At 40.1% G+C, this 22,604-nt stretch overlaps 1 protein-coding gene across 1 annotated transcript in view; it reads left to right on the plus strand.

Annotated features, from left to right (window-relative positions):
• The window catches only part of ZNF521 (zinc finger protein 521), a 235,084-nt gene that overhangs the window by 18,312 nt on the left and 194,168 nt on the right, over positions 1 to 22,604 (plus strand). The window contains exon 4 of the mRNA XM_082315101.1: positions 4,914 to 5,093. Within this exon, the coding sequence (XP_082171227.1) occupies positions 4,914 to 5,093 (180 nt within the window). The remainder of the gene's footprint in view (positions 1 to 4,913; positions 5,094 to 22,604) is intronic.

The raw sequence follows: 22,604 nt of genomic DNA on the forward strand, positions 1-22,604 counted from the left end.
TTCAGCTGAGGTCACCTTTTGGAGTAAGGGCTGGCTCCTTAAGGATATTCCTAGAAGGCTAGTCATCTCTGAATTACCTGTAGGTAATTTGTTTGAGAACAGTTGGAGTTATTCCTCTTATGAAGGTGAAGAATGCAGTTAATTTTTTGTTCAGCTAGAAGATTTTATATTTCTCTTGTGTGTGTGTCCTGTGGGTTTGTGTTTGGTGCCTTTTATAGGTTCTAATGACTCTGCGCATAAACTGTATTGTTTGAAAAAAGGAAATAAAAGTGAGAAAGTTCTCTGCTTTTTAAATGGGAAATTTCTCAAACTCTTCAGAATGTACTTATGTCTCCATTTAGCTATCTGCAAACTGGAAAAAAAGCAAACTTGTACTGCTGTAGACACATGAAGTTGAAAAATAGAGGACTGCAAAACTGGAGGTCAATGTGACAAGGAATGGTTGCTTTTCTGCATTTTTTCTTAAAATAATTCTCAATGGTTAAGTTGTCTTGCTAGTTAGTTATTTCCCATCATGTCCTGTGTTGTTCTCTGTCTGTTTCGAGGCAAGATTTAACATTCTGTTTTTCTCTATAGCAAGAATGCAGTGCTGATATTAAAAACAAAAAACCTTCTGATAGAGCAAGCAGTACAGAAGGCCCACACTGTGTACACACTGCCAGAAGTTTTTATAGTAATACTTTGTATCTAAGCTCTGGCTCTAACCATTAAATGTGCTTTTTATAGAGTACCAAGTTATAAATGTAGTGCAGCTACGGCATATTAATCTTACTGCAGAGATTTAATGAGGCAGTTGTTTTGCGATGGACACTATTGGGAGCAGAGAGCGACAGAGTTTTACTTTACCACTGAGCTGAAGAAATATTCCTTGCCTGGTAATAATTATAACCACATGATCTAAGTTTTCCTTTCTTTTGCCAGCACTTTTCCATGCAGAAGTGGCTTGGAAGGAGGTCTGCTGCAAGGCAGTGAAATGGATTGGAAAGGAGGCTGTTTTCTTGGTAGTTTGATGTTTTAGTTGTGATTAGCTATGGATCCTTGTAGCATAGGCAGAAATATGTAAGATGAATTTCAAGAATACAGATAGTCTTTGCCAGTCCACTGAGATGGCTTTTAGATATTCATTACTTTTACTTGACTTTTATATGGGTTATAAAAAGTAAATGTGGTGAAACCTCATTTTTACATGGACAGAATAGAATTTCTGCTGGTTGGCCTTAAACCGCTCCCATACTTGAAATTAATTGAAGTCCATGGCTTTATTGCCTCCAACACTTCTAAGCCAATGCAATTTTTCATTTTCCCCAAAGTTGCAGTTTTATTAGACCAAGCTACAGCAATAACATCCCTTATGAGGAGGAGGAAGAAGGGAAGGGGAGAACCACCTGCCAGGGAACATAGTAATGAGAAAATCATGCTTCTTTTAATTTCCATTTATAAATAATGTTAACATAATCAGTAACAGAAGACAACTGTTCTTTCTCTTTCTCTTTTTTTTTTTTTTTTGAAGTGCCTTAATAGGCTGAATTTATTTCTGTTCCAAATATATAACCCTCCTTTCCATACTAGATAATTTTCAATGATATCTGCAGATGGAGCCGGTGTGTGTACTGTTGCTGATGTGTATTGAAAAATTTCAGTTTGTGCATGGCAGCATCTGAAATAGGGCAGGGAAGCCTCTGGAAATGACAGTGGCATTTCCAGATGTTGGGAAAGGTAATCTTACTGTAAAGACAATCTTTGTTGTGGGAATTGTGGCTGTGATTGTTGCAGATATTGGGGAGAAAGAAATGTGGGAGATGAATGACATTTGCCCTGAAGTCTGTATGCGAGCATGAGCTTTGAACGGGAGGTTAAGGAGAAAGTACAGATGAATGCATACTGCATTTATAAAATTTGTTTTATTCTAGTCTTTCAAAAGAGCAGCTCAAATAAGGCAGCTTATCCTCAGTTTAAGAAACTGTTTAAGGTTAGACCAGCTCTTGATGGAAGATATTTGTTGCTGTAACAGAAAAGCTCTCTATTCACAAAGCGTCCAAATGATATTTTCTCTCTTTAAATATCTTTTTATTTTGGTGGTGACATCTCTTCATGGAAGCAGATCACAGTGGAAATGCATTCATTGAGAGAGGCTGAGACTGCCAGAACTCATTTCACAAAGCTGTCGTAGGCTAAACTCAAACCTAGGTCCCAGAGGGTCCCACTTAAGTGTTGACCTAAAAACAAATGTGCCAGTTGGCTAGAGCATGTATTCTAAAGTTGCAGCAGAAGGGAATAAGCTTGACTGACTTCTGTCCCTGTAGAGTTTATATCTGCAAATGCAGAAGGAGAAGCAAAACATTTATTAGTCTTAAAATGATTCTAATTTTAATAACTGGTCTCTAAGTAGGAAGCTTTAAATTGAGCGATTCTTTAGGCTTTTGTGCACTAAGGGGTGCATCTGTGCATACGTGTGTGTGTATTGCTGAATTCCTGTAAAGTGCAAGTGTTTCTGAATAATAAGTCTTGAGAATTCCCTCCCCTCCATTTTCTTTCCTTCAGCATTGTACTTAAAGCAGAGTCAGACACTACCCTTATTTTAAAACAAACAGGTCTGTAAACTTTATGTGCAGCATTTAAATACTCATGTTAAAATTCAAACCCAGTGCCCACATTTCCCTGAGTGCTGTCAGTTTTATGAGATGAAACTGGGAGCTTGAGCTGAACAACTAATAGTATGCGATGTGCACATGCTGCCTTCCAACAGGTGTTTAATGATGTTGGGGTCAGTTTGCAACAGTTAAGACAATTATTTCTTTTTCTGAACTGCTTATAACCTGGTGATCTCCTAACTACTTTTATTAATCTTGCGAAATACCTTGGAAAATGAAGTGACAATGGGAGTTATTAGATTCAGAGCATTCAGCAATGGCTAAAATGCCATAAAGTCCTTTTATTTAATTAGCATCCCTTTTTGGTGTGTAAATTTGCAGACGACTCCTCTATTTGGAATTAGCTGCCCAAGTCGAAGTTTTCACTCTTGAAAGAACCTTGAGAATGTAATTTGTCATACAAGGATCGCAGTCAGTGGATAGGCAGGGCTTTTGCACAGCAAATATATTTTTGCCTTCAGAATGTGTTTTTTGTTTTTTAAAATTAATCTGGTTTCCCTCTGTAACATAATTCCCTTAAAAATAAATTCTGCCCTTTACCCCTGTCAAAGAAATTCCTCGGTTTTGATCATGAGCCACATAGCATGAGGAAGACTTCCTGACAGGGGTCGTTTCCAGTTTCTGCTCGCGGGTCCGTCTGTGTTTGAACAGTTGAAGGGCAGGGTGCAGCAGTGTGGACCAAAGGATGTAGAAGGATGATGAGAGCCCTGACCTTCCTTGTGGGCAGCAAGAACGCCTGTGCTTTGTGCACAGTGGCAAATACAGGGGTGGCAGTGTCCACACCACTGTAGGGTGCTGAGAGAGGATTTAAGAGTGATTTAAAGTGGAATCACCTTCCTCACCCCTTCCCCATTCTAATATGATTTTAGTGTTAGCATGTTTTAGTTTCTCTCCTTTTAAGTAGTTGTGCATGATCATAATCGATTGCAATGCTCAGTAAAGTGGGTTCACAGTTCTGTGTTGCTGCAGACAAGAAGCCTACTCCTGGTTAGTCACCCGCTTGGCTAAAGAGCGTAACATCTTAAAACGTACTTGCACAATCTCCTGTTATTATGTGAATTTGTCCTTGTTTTCTAAAATGACTTGCTTCAGTTCTAGCTCTCTGAAATATCTAAAAGGAAAGATGAGGTGGCCAAAGCAGAAAAGGGAAAAGTGGTGAAACACTTGCATTCCTTCTGCTGGAATGTACACAACCATTTTTCTTCTGCATTTCACTTGTTGTACTGTGGTTCCCAAGGAAAAACAAAGTTAAGTGCCAGCTTGCTTTATTAGGGAAGACAGACTGTTTTATTTCTGTCTTTTCAAGGAAGCTTTTAGTAAAGTGGGCAAAAAGTCAGAAGTAGTTAAAGCTACTCCGCTCCTCCTCAGAGGAGGAAAAGTTCTAGACTTCGCATTATCTCACTCTGCGCTGGTCATCTGCAGAACTGAGGTCGTGTGCAAGCTGTGTGGCTTCTCTGCGCAGAGGGGATGGCAGCGAGACCGCACATTTCTTCCAGTTTAGAAGCTGCAACTGGGGTCAGGACTGCTGCTCTGAGGCTAGAGCTACCCCGCTATCCCCAAAATGCTTGTTAACATGTCAAACAGACAAAGCTCTCCTTGTGCACTATTTGGGTTTTACAATAGTTAGTTTCCAGTTTTCCATGATCTGGCAAATAAAGGAACTTTATCGGGTTTGTCTTAAGTCATGCACAAGTTCAAAGCATGTGTAGCATTTTGACCCAGGGTATAATCTTTCCAAGGCTTTGTTTGTGTCAAATAGCGTGGTGATAGAGTACTGGAGTGGGTTGTAAAATCAAGATTAATTTCATGTTTATGTAAATCAAATTTGTTAGGCTCTTAATTCTGGTAATTTCCTGTGAAACGCTGTAGTTAACAGTGAAAAGAAGTTCCTGCACACTCATTGATTTGATTTTTCTTTTCATTGAAAACTAATTGCATAGGTGGTTTATCCTTTCTTACAATGATCAAAGCAGCTTCAATAGCTGTGATAAAATTGACAAACCTAACATAGAAGCACGGAAGAATTGCTTGAGTGAGAATTTGTGGGAGTAGAAGGGAAAGTCTCCTTTCATCGAGATTAGAAAAAAATTAAGGAAAAAGCCTCCTTTGCTTATTTAGCAATAAAATCTACAGTGTGCTGCAGGCTCGTGCCAAATATGTTTCTTCTCATCATTACCACAAGAACCTATCTTGATTTTTTTTTTTTCTTTTTAAAGGTTCTCTTCTTAGATGCCTGACGTCACGGTCTTGATTTTCTTTCAGACCCTAACTGTAAACTAGAAGACAAGGCAGAAGATGGAGAAGTGCTAGACTGTAAGAAAAGGCCGGATGAAGGGGAGGAGTTAGAAGAAGAAGCTGTGCACAGCTGTGACAGCTGCCTCCAGGTGTTTGAGTCACTGAGTGATATCACAGAACACAAGATTAATCAATGTCAACTGACAGGTAAACAATACTTATCACTTTGTGGCTTTGTGCACTGTTCTATTTCTGATTCCCATCCCCTGCTTCTGATACCCCTCCTCCTTTATCAATTATTTTACTCCTGCACTTGAATGCTTGGGTGAGACCTTTATGAACAAATTCTGGGACAGGATTATACTGTAAATGGGGCATTATAAATTTCCTTCATACTGAAGGATGTATGGATAATTACTGCATTGTCACTGTATTTAAAGTGTTTGTTAACTGTCTGTGCCTGACTGCTGCGTGTATTCTCTAGATTTGTACTGTACAGCTTTCTGTACTTTGCTTATACACATATTTTCTTACGTCACTTGTGAATGCAGAGGGTATTTGTAAGTGGGGTTTAAGTGCAGACGCAAAATGAATGAATTTGCACAATGGCATGTTGCAGGTCTGGGCTGGATGTTGCGTTAGTCTAATCTGTTAACTACAAATGACTGTACAGTAATCAGTAACTGAAAGTTGAGAGGAATGAAGCAAGTTGTTGGAGGGGAAAACAAAATCTCAGCTTTAGTCAAGGGGCAGAACTGAGTGCTGATCAGATACTACTGAACTGAGCAGAGCTGGGTGAATGGACCTGTAGCCAACCCAGTTTCCTCTTTGGAATGATTGTAGACAGCCCCCTCACTGAGGAAACCACATGAAATCTGCTGAAGTAGTTTTGTCCTCTTGTTTTGGTAGGTCTTTTGATGGTATGCATTGTAGGTCCAAATAGACTCAGTATCAACAGAAAGGCATTTTTATTTCTTATTAGATGGTACTTTAGTTTTAGCCTCTACAGGGTAAAAGGTATTTATTGTGCAGTGCAGTTATGTTAAAAACCTTCCTTTATTATGACTTTGTAAACAAGGAAAGCCATCCTCCCCATTTGGGAATGCTTTTAGAAAGTGTGCGTGTGCTCATGTTTGGAGAGCTTTCTATTTTTGGTTCCAGTAGATCCATAAGCTAAGTCCTGGCAGGATCACATAAAAGTCAAGTAGCAGTACTGCTCTTGAGGATGAAGTGTGAAAAGAAGGTGAGCAGAAGAGGAATAAGTGGGCAGGAGCAGAAGGACAGTTGAGGCAGTAATGTGAATTTCTCAAATGGTTTTAATCCCAACTTCAAATTATGGAAGATGAAACTCTGCCACAGCAAGAAACATTTACTTTTATTAATATATCGCTTTGCCTTTTCTTGCCTGTAAAATGTTTTTCTAACTTCAGATACAGTCAGTTTTGCCATTCCCTAATCACTCCTATGAACTTCTAGAATGTATTTGTCTATATTGCTCATGGTTTCTGGCAGTATGGATATTCTCTCTTGACTTTAAAAAACTTAATGTTTTCCCCTCCTTTTTTTCATACCTCTCTTCTTTCTTTTGCTCTTTCTGTGGTGAAAAATTAGTGCCTTTAGCTTGTCTCTTCCTTCCTTCTCCCAGAAAGCATTGTCCCTCCCCCATTCCTCTGGATCTCCCCTTCACTGCCTCAGATCCCATTTATTCATGCCTGTTTTTTCACCTTGATTTGGTATGGCTGTTTCTCCCTTCTGGTTAGTTAGTTGCTGCCCCCCCTCCCCACTTCTACCAGGTGGTTTCTCTGCTTTAAAGCTGCAAGCAGAACGCACTAAACAGTGCTTGCACAGTTGGGTTGCAAAACTGAAGAAAAGCAGGTGGGGGGAGCAGTAAGTAGGAGGAGTCCCGGAGTACTGCTCCTGAACACAGTAGTTCTTGCTGAGAGTTGTGTTGCTAAATGAGAGTGAAAACAAGTATACTGGATTAATCAATTTGGGGGTGTACATGTAAAGGCAGAAATGTATGTGTGATGTTAGAGGATGGGGGAATGAAAATGAATCTTGAAGGAAATTGTTTAAGTTCCTGAAAATACCTTTGCTTCTCTTTCAAGGAAACTTGTGATAGTGAATGGGTAGAGATCAGACTGTTTGAAAGCTAATGAAGTGAATAAAAACCTAAACCGTACATCCTTCTGGACTACCAAGTTGACAAAAGGCCAACTATCCTCTGTTTCTAAATATAAATGACCAAAATACACCCTTAAGTTGAGAGAGGGGCCTGGATGGAATGGCCAGAGTTGAGGATTTCTTCTTTCTCCAGCAAAAAAGTACTAAACAGGTGGTTAGCGAGGTGAATTCAGTGCAGGGTCCTAAGCTGCACGTATGGCCTAACACTAAGGATACAACAGTTATGAAAACCTCATCCTCTAAGATTCTTTTTATTTAATCAGCGACAAACAGTTGACAGACAAGCAGCTTACCTTTCTCTTCTGAAGCACAATATATATTTGACAAAAATAAAATTTGCTTTTAGCATTTTAGGCAAGCTCCCTGGACTCTTGCCTTTCTCTTGGACTTCCGCCAGTGCCTTTCGGTGCCACGGTCAGATGCAAAATTTTCAAAAAAAAGTATTACCATGGAGGGGCAGTTGCACCTCCCTTTCTCATCACAGTCTTCTGACGCAACAGGGTGTTACCTAATTGCTCTGGTTGTCTCCTTTTGGAGGAGTCCCAATGAAACTGGTAGATACCCTAAGGTATTTGTCTTTTACTAAGTTGTTAATGAAAGGCAAGAGGTTTACCAAAATTGAATTTCTTCTGTTATGTTCTGTTGTTTGGGTCAACTGTGTTCTCTCTGGAGGAGGGCAGAGTGTATCATCTATCCTGATGTATAATCTTTCCAATCTGGGCCTCATGTCAGGTACTGAAGAGTTACCTAAGTTGTCCATTATGTAAAAATGCCAGGGCTGTCAGCCTCTGAAGTTCACGTTTGAGTTCTAAAGCCCTCCAAACCCTGATTTTTCAGATGGCTGAGCCAGCTGGAGCTTGTCTGGATTTTACTGAGCTTCAGAGGTGAGAGGCATAGGGAGCTGCACTGGAAGAATTTATGAACTGTGCTTGTTGACCCAGTTGTGGGGTCTTTTTCCATACAGTTATACTGGGTAAGATCAACAATTATGTTGATGGAACAAATAGGATGGCAAAACAATGGCTTGAGACAGTCCTTTAGTAAGACCCTGAGTATGAAACATGAGAGTTGAGTGTCATAGTGTCTTGACTGTCCTTAATTCTACCAGCTTTCTAACATGCTTGAAAATGAGGCTTGCCACTCTAGGTTCTCAAATTGATACCGGGGCTTCTAGTTTTTGCATTTGAAAATGTTACATGTGTTCTTCTGAAGCTTTGCCACTTCAGTGGAAGGAGTGAAATCGCTTTATTGAATCTTCATTCTGCACTCTCAACCAAAGACAGGAATGTGGAGAAGGGAGCTGGTTTATTAAACAGTGGTCCCAATCTCTCAAAGTGTCAGTCACCCCCACCTATTCAGAGGATAGTGGAAGATGAGAGTTACTTACAACTCTGTGAGATTTAGCTGTCAGGATCTTGAATTGCTGTTCTCTTGCAGATTTTTTCAAAGCAGAAGAAAAAAGTTCTCCCCAACTGGTTCCTTCCTGTAATCTGTTGTTTGAATTGAACTCATGTTCTTTTTCTAGAGGAGGGCATAGCTGCTCTCTTATCCTAATGTGTGTGCTATTGATCTTTTCAATTTGGGTCTGATCCAATATCCATTGAAGTCAATGAAAAGATTCCCATTGACTTCAATGGGGGATGGAAGAGGCCCTTCATGAGCTATTTAGTAATATTTTTTGCTATCATCTGAAATTCTTGTACTGAAGCTTTCTCTGAAAAGGTGATGATTTATTTATGTTAATTGCTGACAATTCCTGTGATGTTTGTGGAATACAGATAATGGATAAATGGGGGAAAAAGTCCAGAAAAATTCTTTGCAATACTTGTAACCACAGGCAGATAAGATGCTGAACTATATTAATTTAGTCATTACAAAAGATTGGCAATAAAAATATGGATTTAGTAGTGTCTCTCTCTGATGTTAGTGCTTTTCTCACTCTATCCTTCCTGCAGCGTTTCCATTTAATATCTCATGAGCCACTTGCACATTGTCATCCTCTAAGTTGTATATATAAGTAAAGGATCCAATTAGCATGGCTATGAACCTGATGTCCTTCTAGTGTATGTCAGTTTGGATCTCACTGTAGTAACATGCATGCAGGATCAATTGTGGTGCACTACTGATAGACCCTCAACTGCACCTTCTCTCCTTCTTCTGCCAGCAGGAAAAGAAACTTAACCTTTTGCAATGCTGCCGTATATGCTGTTGGTGGGGCACAATTTGTCAGACATTTTACCTAATCTTCTCCTGCTTGACGTATAATCTCCCTGCACAGTGCTTTGTGCTGTTTATTTCACCTTTCAGTCCTCAGGGATCGTACTCTATGCAGTCTCCCCTGTATACGTGAGAACTGCCTCTCTGCTGGGTGACTCTGTGTTCTGAGGCATTCAGCTCAAACTTGGTTCTCTTGAAGATCCTGTAGGTCACTTTGGCATCAGAAGTCTCGGTCATAACCAGAGTAATACTAGAAAAGGGAGCATCCTATGGTGCTGCCTTGCTTGCAGTCAAACATGCAGTGAACCTGCCAGTCTAGTTGGCTGAGTTGTTGAATAACTCAACAGCAATGGACGTGCTGGTATACAGGACTGCCATCCTCCACCTGAATGTCAGTAGACCTAGTGCTTGTTACATGACTTTCCTACTAGCCCCATTGGCATCAAAGGCTGTAAAACTTGTCTGAAAGCAGGATACTGAATCATATGCAGCCCTAGCTTCAAGGCTAAGGGTGTTCTGAGGTAAAAGACATAAGGTATTTCTCCATTGGGGATATTTATTTTACCTCTAGGTGATTAGGCAGACTTAGTTTTATGCTTTGGGCTCTAGCTTAGTGCTAGAGCTTTGACAGGTTGAATAAGTATGTCAGGTAGAGCTGAGAGCCATTCATGTTATCCCCTAAGTTGTTTCTGATGTTGAAAAGGTTACTGGCTATAGCTGTGTATCCCCTGCCAATGAAGAGATGCAGTCCTGCTCTCTAGCCCTGCTCAGAGATTCCTCTTGCATGCCATCTGAAAATAATTCCAGCAGATATATTGGGGACCAGTTGTTCTGAGCGCTGCTTTCTGTCAGCACTGGAGTATCACTAGGCTGGGAACTTTCACCTAAGTCAGTATTTCTGTATTTCCAATTATGACCAAAATTAATCTTCATGGATATCTTCCTCCTGTGTGGTTGAGAAACACCTTCTTGCATGTCTAGAAATAAGAGGTTGTGCTACCTAACAGCTTCACAGACAGCATGCACCACGAGTGATCATGGGCTTACCAAATGGGAGGTACTAGAGATTCCACTGTAATGGTTTCCTTCTCTTGCCTCTTTTCTCTTCTTCCTAGTGCCCAGGAATCTTTCATCTTTCTGAATGAGTTGGTAATGCCAGGACCACCTCCTTCACTAGAAGACTGGAAAACTTTCCAGGGGATTTTGTCCCAAAGGATGTATGCTGTGCACAGTGAGACTACAAGATAAATCTTGTGAGCACTTGGCGTTGTCATGCTTTGATATCCTAGCCAGAATTGCTCTTCCTGCTAGCAAAAGAATCCTAGAGCTGGCCAAATATATTGCAGACCTTGCCATTGTTTTTTCAGTTTCCACTATCTGTGTGGAGAAAAGAGACATGGCAAGGGTCCTTGGTCATTTCTGCAGTACAGAGAAAAATCTGAGCTTGATAAAAGTGCTTCTGAGGACAAGGACCCTAAGAAGTTAGATCTGTGATGCACCAAAAGCATATTCATCTGCCTCATTGCAGTTAGTGGCATGCTGCCAAGCACTGTTTGCCAAGTACAGTTACTTCACTTGAGAGAGTCACCCCGTTTCTCTTGAGAATTCCTGCACCAAGGACTGCATATGGATTTTACATTTAACAGTTATTGAGTGAAAGACAAACAGTGCTTGGGCTGGGGACTTGAGCTTAGGCCTCTCTTTTTCCTTAGAGGGCTTCCCAGTTGCTGTACTACAGACATGCTTCTACTTTTCCATTTGCTTTGGACCACAAGCTTCTGACTTCTTTTCCACAAAATGATGTTCTGTTTGACCGAGACAGTGGAAAGCAGACCCTCTCCTCCAGGTTCCTGTCCCAGCCAACACACATGGTAGTTCAATGCACTTCTTTGACTTTGCAAGTTGTGGACTCACATCCTTTCAGAATTATGTGGTCCGGGACCCATACTGCAACTCCAAGTCCTTGATATTTGGGGAAAAGGGGGAATAGGGTGGTAACTACAGCCTCTGTCTCCAAAGATCATAATTTTGAATTCAGAGAGCAGTGTAAAGCCTCTCAGTTGACTTGGATGGAAGATTTATATACATTACAGAATGGCCAAGGCCTGCTAAAATTGTAGCAATTTGGAGAATCTGCCACACAGAACTTCATATGCAAAACTGCATGCTCCTAGGGAGGGTAGATGAAGGTCTTGATAATTGCATTCTTAGGTTTTCGTATCAAAATTCTGTATAAGTACTTCTATAGCTAGCTTGATACTGCTCAGAAATGGAGGGAACTTGTATATGCTGGAGCTGAAAGCTGTGAAAGTAGGCTGCATAGCCTTCTTGCTGTTCTTCAAAACCTCTGTGCTTACCTTGAGAGGCAGTAGATCCATGATGAACAGCCAACATGGGCAAGGACGCATAAACTCCTCCCCCTTTTGCTTGGAAACCATTAATCTCTGCTCCTGAGATTGTTAATCAGTCATAAAACCAGTAGATCGTCACCTCCTGGGTGTTCTAAAAGCAGCCAGTTGCACTTCCTGAGTTGTCTGTCAGTGACCTCTTGTAAATGAAAGCAGCTGATGTCTGTATCATGGAACTGTTATTCTTGACTCGGGGAACCCCCGTAATAAACCTGTTCATGAGCATTAATTGTAAATGCCAGAACATTTGTTCTGTTTGGAGGTGGGAGAGGAAGCAAGTGGTGGTGTCTTCCAAGGAGCTTTGAGTGCTTCCTGTATATCTTTCATTGATATTTTCTTCCTCAATTTTGCTTCCTATTTTCCCCTTATTCTAGCCTGATTTTCCATCACTAAAAAAGGCAAGTGATTCTTTTAGCACATACTGACAAGGATAGCTTTGGTTGGCTTATCTCCTGTGTGGGTCCACCAAGGACTTTACGCCGTGTGAACCTGAACTCCCAGCGTAACGGCAAGATACCGGATCAGACCTGGTGTCCCTGCACCAGTGAGGAAACGGTTCCCTCGCTGAGTACCATGGACAGAGACGCCTCCTTGCTGGCCCAGGAAGTCCTGGTCCGCGGCAGCAACCACTCCACTGGAGACTGTAGTTCTCTCATTGGCAAAGGGCTTTGGTGTAGCCAGCCCCAGTGCAAGGGTTACCAGGTCTAATTCTTGGTACAAATGTCTCTCAACTGTCTTTTGAATAATCTAGCATCATGTACGGGGCTCTTAGGGCTCATCTTGCAGCAACCCATGCCTTACTGGGCAAATGGAATATGGCAGCAGCGTTTGGCCAAAGTGCTGTTACACACACAAGGTATACACTCCTGTCCGGAACGTGAATCCAGTCATCCTGGGACTTGGGCATCACACATTTGAACCATGCTTTTGACCACTTCTGCTCAAAGTTTCTCAAGTAAATACTCTTTCATTGAAGATAAGGAATGAATATTGAGGACAACCATACACTGTTTTGCAGGTTAAAAGACCCCATGCGCCAGTCACTCAGAGCCAGTTTCTCAGCGTGTACTCAGAGGTTTATGTAAACAATATACCTTACTTCAGTATCTTCTTCCCAAGTCATGCTCAGCAGTAGGACTTCTGGTCGTAGTCCTAAGCTATACCAGAGGACATGTCTATGTGGCGCTTTTTTGACATGGGACTATGAAAGCACCAATTAGGCATACCTGACGTGCCATTGTGGGTGAGTGCAATAGCATTAGGCTCTGGGAGGGGCCACAATAACATTATTCTTCTGGCTTTGGTATTTTGTGGTTACCAAGCTAGCTCTACATCATCGTCCCTGTCTCTAAGCACTGACTTGCCCAGCTCCCTAGCTTTTTCAGGCTTAGTTCAAGTGCCTCCCTGGCACTCTGTTGAAAATCTGCCCTAGCTAGATCCAGAACTTTGCTTTATTACATTGACAGTCTGTTTCTCCATTTATTTATAGCCACTGCTGGGTGTTCTAAAGGTCAAGCCGTTTCCTCACAGAGCATTTCCAAATGGGCAGTACAGGGTAGCTCTCTGTGTTACCGTTTGGCTACTGTGTCTTTCCTACTGAATATTAACTTCACTCTCCCAGTGCTTGAGTGACATCTCCCGCCTGTTTCAGAAGAGAGTCCAATTTCTGAGATCTGCCAGGTGATGACATGAGGTAATCCACTGACCTTTATCAGGCATTGTGTGGAGGACGTAACTGCCAGAGCTCCTTCCAGTTTTGGGAGAGCAGTACTATAATCACTATTTGATCTGTGCAGCTGAAATTCCGAATTCTCATTGTCCAAGGAAGACGGTTGCCTGCAGGGGAGAGAAGGGAGGGGGCAGGGGGAATCATCAACACTGGCACATATGTGAAGAAGAAAAAATAGTCATTACTTACCCTATGATAACTATGCTGCTTCCAATTACTGTTGTAATCAATACGGATCCTGTGGCCAAGCTTGTCTTGCTTTTCACAGTCCTCAGTAATACAGACTTTGAATTGTAAAGCTGCTGCTGATACAGGGTCATAGCTACCCTGACCTTTACCCAGTACAATGGGAATTCATGTGTATGATTTTAATAGACACACTATTAAAAATAAAACAATGATTGTCTTGCATGTATGCACATATATACACCTACAGTCCGTATTGACTACAGTGTTTCCGAGAATCAGTTACTGTAGAGTAAATACCTGTTGTTTATTCTATGCTTCTATTTTACTGGAATATTTATAATATACTGTCAGTGTATTATAAAATGGGTCTTGTTGCCATGACAAATTAGTCTTTTTAAGTGGTGAATTTCCTGCACCTTCTAAAATAATTTTCTTGAAATACTTGCTGTTTTTATTATTGGTGCTTGCTTTAATTACCATTTAGAAATGAACGGAATGGGAGGTACAACAGATTATCATTACTTATATGTTCAGCAGTTAAATTCATAGCTTGAAAGCCAAATGTAACAAAATGCCCCACAGCTCTTTAACACGTTGCTTAATACAGCTGTAGAAGAACCTTAATTCGTGTTTATACAATCAGCTGTAGAGTGTTAAGGCTTACGGGTGATGTGGCGGTTCACTAACACACCACCTATATGGGCTCAGTTTATCCTCTCAAGCATCATCTGGAGGGTATAAAAAACCTGCTTTTTATGAAAAAAGAGAATTGTTGGAGGGGAAAGGTCCTTAAAGACATTCCAGTCCCTGCCTGGTCTTGGCGTAATAACCTGTCTGAGATCGTTGTAAGATCACTTCCACTTCCATACTGTGACTCTGTTAGTTAGAGGGAATAGGGTTAAGACAAAGAGAAAGCACATCTTAATTCACCCAGGGTGTTCTGAGCCATACCTTGTGCTTTTTGAGGAAGACCCATTGTACTGAATACTCTGTTGAGGAAATCCACTGTGATGGTCAGGTAGAAATTTAGCCCCAGCACAGGGTGCTGCACCTATGGAAAACACTAGGACCTGCAGTCCCATTTACTAAAGCTCCTCTGTTTTTTACAAGACACCAGATGTGCCGTTAATTCCAACTGTTCTTCCAAAATGACTGATAGTTGCAGCAAACTCTTTCTTAATGTGAACCCTTAATATTCTTAATTTTATATCCCTGTACTTGTACTAAGAGGTCATAGTCCTTAGCTGGAGATATCATTTGGGAATGCTGTAGTGTAACTGAGATCTATGACCTCTTAATAAGCATCAGGAGAAAGAGATGGGGATCATTCTACAACATGCCCTGGGGGTACTTTCCCTTCAAGAAGGCAAGCTGGAACTGTTCAACTTTTTTCTTTCTTTCAGTTTTTTACCTTCAGGGGGAAATTGATCGATTTGGAGATGATTATTCCATAATCTCTGAATTTTTCTCTTCTACACTGCAATGGGAACTCCTTGAAGTTTAAAGGGGTTGTGTCTCCTGTGTGCACTGTGGAATGAACCCAAGAAGATAATGGGGACAGCAGTTCTCTTAGCACAGTTAGTGTAATAGCAGGCAAGTTTGGAACTAAAATACCAGGAGGGTCTGTGGACAGAAAAGGGTAAATTTGTTATTCAATTTGGCTGACTAAGCATGATCACTTCTCCCTATGGATGCTTCATCGGAGATTTATTTTTGGGGGGAGGAAAGTGGGGTTTTCCCAGAAATATGGATGTATTAAAGACATGGTAGAACTGAGAGTTATCATGGTGAATTGAAACAAACTAGAAAAGGTATACTGGCAGTTGACTGCTAAAAAACTCAAACTTGGCAAAGAGTATTTGACACAGATTTAATAATGACATGAAATGCTGGAACTTTATGTGTGAAATTTTAGGTTAAATTTACTCTTAATAATGTTATCAAAATAATGTTAAGTTTATACACATACAAGTAAAGTGATTTAGTATTTTTGTCTGTAATATTTCTGAAGCACATAAAACACAGTAAATTATTTTGCCTGTCTGTAAACAAGGAAAGCATGCTTTCAGGACAGCGAATGAACTGGAGTGCTTCAAAATGTCTTTTGAAATAGAACTCTTCATAAGATAGTGCCATGGATTGGCACTTGGTCGATATGTATAATATATGGGAATTCAATTTAAATTTCATAAAAATACCTGTCACTGGTTTATTACCTCCCTCAGCGTGACCAGAACTGGTGTCTCTCGTTTGTTTTACTGCTGGATCCCAGCAGGAAGTGCAGCCTAATGACTGAAGGAAGGTTGGGTGACTCATGCGGGGGAGGCTGGAGAAGGGTCAAGTTTTTCAAGTACTTTGCAAACCTTCTACCAGCTATAAAAGCAAAGCATAGTGAAATGAAACGGCAATTGCTAATTTACCTTTCTCTGACAAATGCAGGCTTCAGCATGAGTGCATAACACATCAGTTTTACTGTTAACACATTAATTAACATCACTAATTTTTCATATGTATGTGTTTATTTCTTATTGCCATTATGTGACTTTAGTATGTGGCCAGAAGTGATGCTCGGATTTTTGCAAAACACTGAGCATGTTTGATCTTTCCTGTAAATTCAGTTTCTAAGCAACACATCCTTTGTCCTGAACTACTTTAATATGTCAATAACCTTAGGTTTCTGTATGATTCTAATTATTCTTCTAAACTGCATTTGAAATGCTTAAAACAGTTCTAGTATTTGCTTTTTTTTGTCATGTTATGATTAGAATATTTTGCATTACAGGACAGTCTTTCCTTCACTAGGCATCTATGTAGCCTGACTGGAGGATGTTTTTCAATTTATGTCCATCAGTTGTTGGCTGTAATCTTTGCTTCACTGAAACCAATGGAAATGTCGTTATTATGTTCGTTGAGGGCAGGATTTCTACTAGTGAGTTCAAATTCTCTTTTGATTGTATTATTGCTCTCAGGATTCTTCTTCGTGGCACTCAGACCTCTGCCTTTCCAGCGCTCTTTATCGTTTCAAAATAGTCAGCGCTTAACAAACTTATTTCCAAATAGCATTTCCCAAACAACTGACAGGCTGTGGTATTAACCCTGCAGTTGCAAGCAGTTTTCCCTGGCAGGTTAGTTTGAAAGTAGAAAAGCTTCCTCTGTCTGCCATGATAACAGGTGCTCTCAAAAGCAAAGGCTGAGAAAATGGAAGAATGCAGTTTATCTCGTTAAAATTAGATACTGCCTCTTTTGTGACCCTCTCCACCTGTCATTGTCTTTGATTTTCTCTTGTCATTTGGTATGCTTATTCTTGCTACTGAGGCTCTACTTTTCTGTCCTTGTTATCTTTATACTTTCCATTCTCTTCCTGAGTGTTCTGGGAGGTGTGCTTTTATTTCTGTTGCCTTTTCCGCTCTCAGCAGGTCAGGTATCCCTGCAGTTCTCCCTTTAGCTGAGAAGGATGGAGATGGTTTCCTCTAGTGCTGAAGTATCCCACTGCTGCTCTCCTTCTTGTCTGTTCTCCCTCCTTTTTCACTCTTCACTTTTCTACTTTTTGTCTCTGTTCCCTCCTTGCCCCTAGGGTCTCCAGAATAGTGCTACTATTCCTGTTGAGTACTTCAGCAAGAACAGCAACTGAAACTCACTCAATATACTTAGTTTCATTCTACAGCCTCTGCTGGACTTGATGATGCTTTTTACAGGAACCAAGAACACAGATGCAATCTCGGGTCTATACCCCATCTTGTTATTTGCACAGTCGTCCATTGCAACAGTCTCATTCTTGATTTGATCACTTTTTGATCATTTTTATAAATGCTCCAGCTTTTGTGTAATGTTTCTTTAGGAATATACCATAGCGGATACCACTGAAAATATCTCAAGAAATTCCAAAGTAGTAGGAACATTTACCCCTCATAGCACAGGGCAAAAGAGTGTTTGGTATTCCACAGAGTTTATATTTTTTTGTCATCTCTCAGTGCAGGCATAGCCAGCCCTGATTTATTGTTGAGGGTGAGTTTGTGTATACTGAGTTGGTTTCATGAAAGGCTGTTGCCTTTTCTGTTGCGTTTCAGTTATTGGACAGTGCCTAAAGCGCTTAAAAATTACGTGTGTAGTTCTCCTCTATGGGTATGGAAAGAGGCCCAATACAAATTAAAGGCTAAATTCTACCTATTGCAAAATTCATAGCCTTGGATACGAAATCAAAGCGAATCTGTGTATGCTGTGAGTCCCACGGATTTTTTCTTAAAATATTTTTGAAACTGCACCTCTGTTAGTGGATCTGATGCTGCGAGGGTGGTGAAAGGGGCTAGCAGATGTAACTGATTAATAAATACATGTGCAGTGTGTCAGTATTGTTCTTTGCACGTGGGGCAAACCTTATATTTGATATGCCTGTAAGAATTGCACAATGCCTTTCATTCTGTATGCTCCAAATCTTTTTTGCAACTATTTATCTACAATGCCATGAAATGTAGCCAGCTTTGCAGAAGACAGCAGCTAAGACCCATGAGACATAGTGGGGGGAGACAGGAAACTCTGGCCAAGAATAATGTGGCAAACCTCCTGCTCTTGTGAAAGATGCCACAGGATCTCTGCTGTCCGCAAAAAGCAGATTGCACTGCAACTTTTAAGATGCGAATGGGTGGATTATTCCACACATGCATTGCCAAAAAATGGCTGATGCTTTGTTTTTCAGGTGAGTAGTACTCATGGGAGTTCCGTGTTTCAAAACGGTATGACTCTTCTTTGTCACTCCTTCGTTTCAGAGGGAACTGACAGCACAAGCTCCTTTACCGTGCACAGAGGGAGGCTGGCCCTGATAACCCAGCCATAGCTGTAGAAACTGTTCCGCATGCAAGGGCTGTCAGTCCCACACGATTCTGAATCATGGGGTCGAGGAAGCGGCTCAGGGTAGTGTTTAACCCTAAAGTTGTATCCTGGCCCTCCCTTTTCTCCTTACCTCTGTTCTCTGGGAGCTCTAGCACAATATTTTGACTTGTGAGCCCAGAGGGTTGACTGTGTGGCAGACACTTAAGGTAATTATGGGCTTACTTATACATTTTACTGTCAAATTACGTAATTTTCGATAGAGGGCATAATGTATGCTTTCTAGTACACACTCGTTGGGGCTTGGGGTTCTGCCTCTTATTAGATAGCTTAAAAGTCAACCCACGTGTTGTAACAGACCCCGGTACAATTGCCATAAAATGCATGCAGAATTCCTCCCTTTCCTTCCGTAACATTCTAGGATGTATAAATACAGGATACTCTGTGGAAGAAAAGTTTGGATTTGAAATCTTTTGCTGTAATATGTGGAATGTGTTTACTAAACTGTGGAAGCTATTAGGGGTACAGGAAATGTTGTGTACTTAGGTAGTCAGTATGTTCTTAGTGGATTGAGACATGGAATAATCATTCTTCCGTCAGCCAAGTGTAGTAAATGTGATTTGCAATCCAAATGTTATTTGCATAGTTTATAGGCTTGCCAGCTATTCTCTTAACGACGAAGTATATAGTTTTATCAGAACTACATGCCTACTTCTGAGGAGGGGGAATGGGAAGAGCAGAGAACGACATCTTTTACAAACAAATGAAAAAGAAAATTAATTGTTTTGCTATTGACTAAAAATAAGTTTTGATTACACGTTGCAATTGCATTTGGTGACACTGGAACTGAAGAAATTTTACTTTAAGTGTAAAAATGGTTCTTAACAATTCCTCTACTCCTATGGAAGTGTCTTTTTTTGGATGGAAGACAGACACGTTTTTCAGCAGGCACCTTTTTCTATAAAAAGATGTTGCAACTTTTGACTGGTTCTAAGTTGTTCATTATAGTATCCTCTTTCTCCTTCTTTCTTATACATTGCTTAAAATGCTGGATAAAAGATTCTTCTTTCTTACTGCTTCTCAATAAGCAGTTAAATCAGATTGAAAGAAGAGTCATTGTGAGTTAATTAGATTGCTTATTAGCTTTAGGGACATGGCTCCAATATAGAACTCTTTAGTTGCCTTTTGTATAATAGTGTTTGCCCATAAAGGTGTTGTATGTTAAAATTCCAATATAATTATGTTGTATGTTTCAGTTAAAAATATGCTTTGCAATTAGCTTTTTACTAGCATTTCATCTATGAGAAACATGGACAGTTGTCTTATTTTTTCCTCAAGAAACTGTACGTCATTTCATGGATCCAAAAAGTATCTATTTTTGTATGGGGCTAGCTAGCCTACACTGGTGAAATGCTTCTAAAATGACATGTGTAATGTTATATTATTGTGTAAGTAAAGACTGTAGCATTCCCCTTTTCCAGACCTTATGAGCATAATCCAGCGTACCATATTTTAAGAAACACTAAGCCTGTCTGAGCAAAATGCCTGCAGGATCTCATACTTCTCCCCTTCTTTCTGTTTTTTTTTTAAACATAGACCTGGCTCAGATTTATGTAGTTCATTTGAAGTTCATACAGTGAGTGGATTAATCATTCAAAGACGGATAGCTAAGTAAAGTTACTTTACCTTAGAATTTGCAACTCCAAAACTGATCTCATAAAATGAGTCCTCATATGTTCTTCGGCATAATTCTTCTGTACCCAGTCTGCATTGTTTTCTATGAGCTAGAGCAGGAAGGAGGTAAGAATAAAATTCCTATTTCCAATCTAAGGCATGCTTAGTGACTTTTTTCCTCCCTGATATTTAAAATTAAACCCGCTCACTAAGCCTGCTTTCTTAGCATCACCAGAAGTACCACTGTTTTCTCTAAGCTGAGGAAGCATAAAGAAATTATTCCCAGACTGAAAGCCAGTAAACTTCAGACTAGAATTTACCTTTACAGATAAAGGTAAGTAATTTCACAGAATATTAACCTCCACGTTGCCTCATTGTTCAAGGCCATGTCTTTCTAACTTCTTGTCTTCCCTCCCACTTTTCATTTATTTTTTAAATTTCTTACCTTTCTTCCTTTCTGTATTACATTTGCTGAGAATATGGAAGACTCTTGTGCTGGTAGAAAGGGAAATGATGTAACTGTGTGTTTGATCTGCGTTTTTTTAAAAATAACTTAGGAGTAGTAAAAATCCCAACATCAATGACTAATGTTTCTCACTTTCAGGACTTTTGTGTTATGATTATTTGCCTTTCAGAAGATTTGTAAATGAAAGAACAGACATGGTTATTCAGTGCAGATTTGAGGAAGAAACTGGGGAAATGATTCTACTTGATTGCCGACAAGAAAATTAATGCAAGCCGTTGCTCCCTCATGAAGAAAATAGGTTTAAAGTCCACTCATTTCTTCCATTGTTAAGCCATGAGTAGATTTTAAGCTATTTAAAATTACTGATCCTGAAAAGCCAACCTACATGAAAGAGGTTCAGACAGTGCGTAGTTGAATGTGTAGGGGACCAGGTGAGAGTAGATGAGTTAGACAAATTACCGTCACTTTTCATAAGTAATTACTTACAGTCAGAATCCTCTGCTTCATGTAGGTAATTAGTAACTTCAATGTTTTCATCCAGAGAAAGGCATACAGCTTTTTTTCTTTTTTTTTTAATAATTTTGAACTTCCATTTTGCAATGACTGGTGAAGAACTACTGAGTGCGTCTCTCTTAAATCCTGTCTGTCTGGGGTTTAACTCCCAATGTGACAGTACCTTTTAGCCTTAGGCCTTTGATGTATTTATCCTCACAGTGTCTCATAAAGGTTAGGTAGATCTAAGGGTGCTTAAAAATTAAATCAAAAAATGAACTTAATCACTTAAGGTGAGATATACGTGCTTGCGTCTGAAGTTGTGATCCTGAAACGCTCTGCTCAGCTGTTACCTCCCCTAAAAGACACCTTTCTGGCACGCCTAATGGGCTCTTGTCTCGGCCTGAGCCCAGAAGTACCACTGTTTTCTCTAAGCTGAGGAAGCATAAAGAAATTATTCCCAGACTGAAAAGCAGTAAACGTCAGACAAGAATTTAACTTTACAGGCAAAGGTAAGTAATTTCACTGAATATTAACATTCTCCACATTGCTTTGTTCTTTTGACCATCCCACAATCTAATGCTTTCTGCTACATCTTCCAGGCCATCAGTGAAGGAAACTTTTGCCTATGAGGTGAAAAGGTGTACCAGGGAATTGTTATTCAGGAATGCTCCACTTCCAAATTTGGGGCATTAAGATGCACAGGTTATTTTAAAAGAAAAAGTAACACACACAAAAGACATAATGATAACTCTACCTTGCCTGTTCAGATTGTTCTTAAATGGCATCATGTGGTTGAAGTGCAGGAAGATGCTGCTGGAGGTCCTCTGTTACAGCTGTGAGGAATGGAGGATGTGAAGAGGAGGTTCTTTGTTCAGTGGTGTTGCATTTCTCACTGCTCTTTGCCCTTTTCCCCTTGGCTTAGCTGGGGAATAGGAATATATGACGTTCCAGGATGAAATTACTTGTACAAAGCAGACCTACTAATTGAATGAGAATTGTAAGCTAGTCTATTCCTTATACTAGTTATGCCAGTTAATACTGTTACAAAGCAAGTCATGGTGCATGGATATACTACCAGTCACTCCCACAATGGATTTCCATGTAGCTGTAATAGTACTGAACTGGTTTCCATGTTGTCCTTTGCCATGACAGATTATACCATTGTATTTGGGATACAAACTGAATTCTTGTGACTCTGAATTTATGCTTTGTGGAACCTGACTGGGAAGTAAGATCTGGAGGTATAAAACTTGCACCAACAGTGCTTTGCTACAAGGTTATCAATTGATTTAAACTACTGAGTCCTACCCATCAAAGCCTCTATTTCGGAAAACATTTTCTGGGAATCTTTCTTTATGAAAAGTATAGCAAGCCCTTAAACAAATTGATACTATTTATAGAGTTGTATTCAGAAGTGTATGTTTTATTTGAGATCTCAAATACTTACCTCTGCAATTCCAAAGTAAAGGATGAGGCTTTAAAGATTAGAGGGCAACATCTGTTAACTCTAGCTGTTTTGCATATCTATATAC

Source organism: Platalea leucorodia (genome assembly GCF_965183815.1).
Source record: "Platalea leucorodia genome assembly, chromosome: 1".
NCBI classification, from domain to species: Eukaryota; Metazoa; Chordata; class Aves; order Pelecaniformes; family Threskiornithidae; genus Platalea; species Platalea leucorodia.